The 5,953-nt window shown below is 50.9% G+C and overlaps 1 protein-coding gene and 1 non-coding gene across 2 annotated transcripts; one reads left to right on the top strand and one right to left on the bottom strand.

Moving 5' to 3' along the window:
- The first annotated feature begins 1,523 nt into the window (after positions 1 to 1,523).
- On the top strand, positions 1,524 to 3,327 carry H257_18841. Its single transcript, XR_717104.1, has one exon. It is a non-coding gene; the product is annotated as an 18S ribosomal RNA (ribosomal RNA).
- Positions 3,328 to 4,467: 1,140 nt separating this feature from the next.
- On the bottom strand, positions 4,468 to 5,340 carry H257_18840 (hypothetical protein; the record flags this gene model as incomplete). The annotated part of the gene is made up of 4 exons (XM_009847972.1): positions 4,468 to 4,725; positions 4,823 to 4,851; positions 4,896 to 5,100; positions 5,230 to 5,340. Coding segments are annotated over 4 exons (603 nt in total), but the record flags the coding sequence as incomplete, so codon positions are not given.
- Between the last annotated feature and the right edge of the window lie 613 nt (positions 5,341 to 5,953).

The following is a 5,953-nucleotide window of genomic DNA, read 5'->3' as shown; positions in this document are numbered from 1 at the left end:
ATTCTAGGATCTCGTATGCCAAAAAAAAAAAAAAAAGAAGTAGAAGTCCAAAGGTGGAAACGGTTAGGGGATATAGGAAGTAAACAGAGTAGGTAGAGTACTAAGCGGTTTGAATAATATAGGTAAGGAGGATATATAGAGGTTAATATATATAAATAAACGGGTTGAGTTGGTTAAAGTAGGATTAAAAGATATTAATAAGATAGTAAGTTTGAGTATAGTTGTTGTTGATTGTATATTGTATAATAGTATATTAGTAGTAGTAAGTTTCTGACTTTGTGAAAGCGTAGGTTGAATAGTTTGTTACAGGGTAGGTACGTCCGCTTTTTATATAAAAGGCGCGGCCGAGGTTAACACAGTTGAAAAGGGAAAGGTGATTTGAAGAGTAGTACCTACCGAGTGCAGGGTAGGTAAGAACGACCGGGTAGGTAAGGAAGGCGCAACCGACCTTTGTTAGCTAAAGTTTTAAAAAGAAAAAAAGTGCGATTGGGTGGCGCTTACTAAGTAGAGGGTAGGTAAGAGCTACAGGGTAGGTGCGACTGGCTAGTATGAGGAAGGTAAAATTTATATTGAAAGGAAAAAGTAGTAGGCGGGTAGCACTTGCGGAGTGCAGGGTAGGCAAGAATGACCGGGTAGGCAAGGAAGGCGCGGCCGACTTGACGAGGAAGGCGTGGTCTTTGTGAACTTGGAGCGAGATTCCTGAGAAGGTGCGACCCGGTTGGGTGGGTGGGTGGCCGTGAGTCGATTTTTAAAATTTCCCATACTGGGGAATTTCGCGGGAATTGAAAAGTCGCGACTCAGACCGTCGGGCCGCACGTGCCCCAGACTCGAGGTCGGAGGGTATACAAGAAGGAGCGGCGGAGAGCAATGGGAAAGAGCGAGCGGTAAGACTGCTCGGTCGTCCCTGCCTCCCAGCTCCCTCTTACAGGTGTGAGCAAGGACGTACAGGGCCTGCTCCGCCTGGAAGCCTTCTGCGGGAGGGCTGCTCTGGCCTGTGGCCTAGGCACCTTCCCGCGGTAACCTGCAAAGGAAACCAAGTTCCAGTTTATGGAGTGTTGTTATCGCGTGGCTCCCTACGGTCTGCCGGGGAGTCAACGTTAACAGCGCGAGCCACCTCAGCACCGTTCCAGCAAGGGCTCTGCCTCTGCCGGGCGGCATCTGAGAAGATCCTGCAGGCGCTAGGGAGTACCCCATAAGCGCCGAGGGGTGGGCTCTGTGGATGACTGGCCGCTGGCCAAACTTATCTACAAGCCGCCGGGGGTACCGGCCAGCTGGGGAAGCCTTCGGGCAGAACCTTCTGTGCTGGGCCTCCTCTTGGGGCGCATAGGCGGTGTGCGAGAGGCGCTCTGCGCTCTCCCGTCCTCCTGCCGACCGCGCTCTGGGGAATTCAGGAGGGGAAAGCAGATGCGTGTCTCGAGGCAAGTTCGGCCCTGCCGTACGAGCTTCGGACCGCCTACCTTTGTAACTTTGTGAACTCTTCCGCTCGCTCGCGAGCGGTTGGCCTTTCCAGGCGCACGATAGTTACCTGGTTGATTCTGCCAGTAGTCATATGCTTGTCTCAAAGATTAAGCCATGCATGTCTAAGTTTAAGCAACTTTAAACCGCGAAACTGCGAATGGCTCATTAAATCAGTTATAGTTTATTTGATAGTACCTTACTACATGGATAACCGTGGTAATTCTAGAGCTAATACATGCATAAAAACCCCGACTTCGGAAGGGGTGTATTTATTAGATTAAAAACCAATGCCCTTCGGGGCTAACTGGTGATTCATAATAACTTCTCGAATCGCATGGCCTTGCGCTGGCGATGGTTCATTCAAATTTCTGCCCTATCAACTTTCGACGGCTGGGTCTTGGCCAGCCATGGTGACAACGGGTAACGGAGGGTTAGGGCTCGACCCCGGAGAAGGAGCCTGAGAAACGGCTACTACATCCAAGGAAGGCAGCAGGCGCGCAAATTACCCAATCCCGACACGGGGAGGTAGTGACAATAAATACTGATACAGGGCTCTTTTGGGGTCTTGTAATTGGAATGAGTACAATTTAAATCCCTTAACGAGGAACAATTGGAGGGCAAGTCTGGTGCCAGCAGCCGCGGTAATTCCAGCTCCAATAGCGTATATTAAAGTTGTTGAGGTTAAAAAGCTCGTAGTTGAACCTTGGGCTCGGCCCGTCGGTCCGCCTCACCGCGTGCACTGACTGGGTCGGGCCTTTTTTCCTGGAGAACCGCATGCCCTTCACTGGGTGTGTCGGGGAACCAGGACTTTTACCGTGAACAAATCAGATCGCTCAAAGAAGGCCTATGCTCGAATGTACTAGCATGGAATAATAGAATAGGACGTGTGGTTCTATTTTGTTGGTTTCTAGGACCGCCGTAATGATTAATAGGGACAGTCGGGGGCATCAGTATTCAATTGTCAGAGGTGAAATTCTTGGATTTATTGAAGACTAACTACTGCGAAAGCATTTGCCAAGGATGTTTTCATTAATCAGGAACGAAAGTTAGGGGATCGAAGATGATTAGATACCATCGTAGTCTTGACCATAAACTATGCCGACTCGGGATTGGACGGTGTTATTTTTTGACCCGTTCAGCACCGTATGAGAAATCAAAGTCTTTGGGTTCCGGGGGGAGTATGGTCGCAAGGCTGAAACTTAAAGGAATTGACGGAAGGGCACCACCAGGAGTGGAGCCTGCGGCTTAATTTGACTCAACACGGGGAAACTTACCAGGTCCAGACATAGTAAGGATTGACAGATTGAGAGCTCTTTCTTGATTCTATGGGTGGTGGTGCATGGCCGTTCTTAGTTGGTGGAGTGATTTGTCTGGTTAATTCCGTTAACGAACGAGACCTCCGCGTGCTAAATAGTCCTGCTTACCAATTTGGTAGGTAAGGACTTCTTAGAGGGACTTTCAGTGACTAACTGAAGGAAGTTGGAGGCAATAACAGGTCTGTGATGCCCTTAGATGTTCTGGGCCGCACGCGCGCTACACTGGTACGCTCAACGAGTATATAACCTTGATCGATAGGTCTGGGTAATCTTTTGAATACGTATCGTGCTAGGGATAGATTATTGCAATTATTAATCTTGAACGAGGAATTCCTAGTAAACGCAAGTCATCAGCTTGCATTGATTACGTCCCTGCCCTTTGTACACACCGCCCGTCGCTACTACCGATTGAATGGCTCAGTGAGGCTTCCGGACTGGCCCAGGGAGGTCGGCAACGACCACCCAGGGCCGGAAAGCTATCCAAACTCGGTCATTTAGAGGAAGTAAAAGTCGTAACAAGGTCTCCGTTGGTGAACCAGCGGAGGGATCATTACAGAGTTGCAAAACTCCCACAAACCATCGCGAATCTTACCCGTACGGTTGCCTCGGCGCTGGCGGTCCGGAAAGGCCCTCGGGTCCTCCCGGATCCTCGGGTCTCCCGCTCGCGGGAGGCTGCCCGCCGGAGTGCCGAAACTAAACTCTTGATATTTTATGTCTCTCTGAGTAAACTTTTAAATAAGTCAAAACTTTCAACAACGGATCTCTTGGTTCTGGCATCGATGAAGAACGCAGCGAAATGCGATAAGTAATGTGAATTGCAGAATTCAGTGAATCATCGAATCTTTGAACGCACATTGCGCTCGCCAGTATTCTGGCGAGCATGCCTGTTCGAGCGTCATTTCAACCATCAAGCTCTGCTTGCGTTGGGGATCCGCGGCTGCCCGCGGTCCCTCAAAATCAGTGGCGGGCTCGCTAGTCACACCGAGCGTAGTAACTCTACATCGCTATGGTCGTGCGGCGGGTTCTTGCCGTAAAACCCCCCATTTCTAAGGTTGACCTCGGATCAGGTAGGAATACCCGCTGAACTTAAGCATATCAATAAGCGGAGGAAAAGAAACCAACAGGGATTGCCCTAGTAACGGCGAGTGAAGCGGCAACAGCTCAAATTTGAAATCTGGCTTCGGCCCGAGTTGTAATTTGTAAGAGGAAGCTTTTGGTGAGGCACCTTCTGAGTCCCCTGGAACGGGGCGCCATAGAGGGTGAGAGCCCCGTATAGTCGGATGCCGATCCAATGTAAAGCTCCTTCGACGAGTCGAGTAGTTTGGGAATGCTGCTCAAAATGGGAGGTAAATTTCTTCTAAAGCTAAATACCGGCCAGAGACCGATAGCGCACAAGTAGAGTGATCGAAAGATGAAAAGCACTTTGAAAAGAGGGTTAAATAGCACGTGAAATTGTTGAAAGGGAAGCGTTTGTGACCAGACTTGCGCCGTTCCGATCATCCGGTGTTCTCACCGGTGCACTCGGGGCGGCTCAGGCCAGCATCGGTTTTGGCGGGGGGATAAAGGTTCGGGGAACGTAGCTCCTTCGGGAGTGTTATAGCCCCGGGCGTAATGCCCTCGCCGGGACCGAGGTTCGCGCATCTGCAAGGATGCTGGCGTAATGGTCATCAACGACCCGTCTTGAAACACGGACCAAGGAGTCAAGGTTTTGCGCGAGTGTTTGGGTGTAGAAACCCGCACGCGTAATGAAAGTGAACGTAGGTGAGAGCTTCGGCGCATCATCGACCGATCCTGATGTATTCGGATGGATTTGAGTAAGAGCGTTAAGCCTTGGACCCGAAAGATGGTGAACTATGCTTGGATAGGGTGAAGCCAGAGGAAACTCTGGTGGAGGCTCGCAGCGGTTCTGACGTGCAAATCGATCGTCAAATCTGAGCATGGGGGCGAAAGACTAATCGAACCATCTAGTAGCTGGTTACCGCCGAAGTTTCCCTCAGGATAGCAGTGTTGTTCTTCAGTTTTATGAGGTAAAGCGAATGATTAGGGACTCGGGGGCGCTTTTTAGCCTTCATCCATTCTCAAACTTTAAATATGTAAGAAGCCCTTGTTACTTAATTGAACGTGGGCATTCGAATGTACCAACACTAGTGGGCCATTTTTGGTAAGCAGAACTGGCGATGCGGGATGAACCGAACGCGGGGTTAAGGTGCCGGAGTGGACGCTCATCAGACACCACAAAAGGCGTTAGTACATCTTGACAGCAGGACGGTGGCCATGGAAGTCGGAATCCGCTAAGGACTGTGTAACAACTCACCTGCCGAATGTACTAGCCCTGAAAATGGATGGCGCTCAAGCGTCCCACCCATACCCCGCCCTCAGGGTAGAAACGATGCCCTGAGGAGTAGGCGGCCGTGGAGGTCAGTGACGAAGCCTAGGGCGTGAGCCCGGGTCGAACGGCCTCTAGTGCAGATCTTGGTGGTAGTAGCAAATACTTCAATGAGAACTTGAAGGACCGAAGTGGGGAAAGGTTCCATGTGAACAGCGGTTGGACATGGGTTAGTCGATCCTAAGCCATAGGGAAGTTCCGTTTCAAAGGGGCACTTGTGCCCCGTGTGGCGAAAGGGAAGCCGGTTAACATTCCGGCACCTGGATGTGGGTTTTGCGCGGCAACGCAACTGAACGCGGAGACGACGGCGGGGGCCCCGGGCAGAGTTCTCTTTTCTTCTTAACGGTCTATCACCCTGAAAACAGTTTGTCTGGAGATAGGGTTTAATGGCCGGAAGAGCCCGACACTTCTGTCGGGTCCGGTGCGCTCTCGACGTCCCTTGAAAATCCGCGGGAGGGAATAATTCTCACGCCAGGTCGTACTCATAACCGCAGCAGGTCTCCAAGGTGAACAGCCTCTGGTTGATAGAACAATGTAGATAAGGGAAGTCGGCAAAATAGATCCGTAACTTCGGGAAAAGGATTGGCTCTAAGGGTTGGGTACGTCGGGCTTTGGGCAGACGCCCTGGGAGCAGATCGCCACTAGCCGGGCAACCGGCCGGCGGCTTTCAGCATCCGGGTGCAGAAGCCCTTAGCAGACTTCGGTCGTCCGGCGTACGTTTAACAACCAACTTAGAACTGGTACGGACAGGGGGAATCTGACTGTCTAATTAAAACATAGCATTGCGATGGCC

Source organism: Aphanomyces astaci (genome assembly GCF_000520075.1).
Source record: "Aphanomyces astaci strain APO3 unplaced genomic scaffold supercont1.238, whole genome shotgun sequence".
Lineage (NCBI taxonomy): Eukaryota > Oomycota > Saprolegniomycetes > Saprolegniales > Verrucalvaceae > Aphanomyces > Aphanomyces astaci.
The sequence above is the reverse complement of the archived record's forward strand: the minus strand, read 5'-3'. Positions and strand labels throughout refer to the sequence as shown.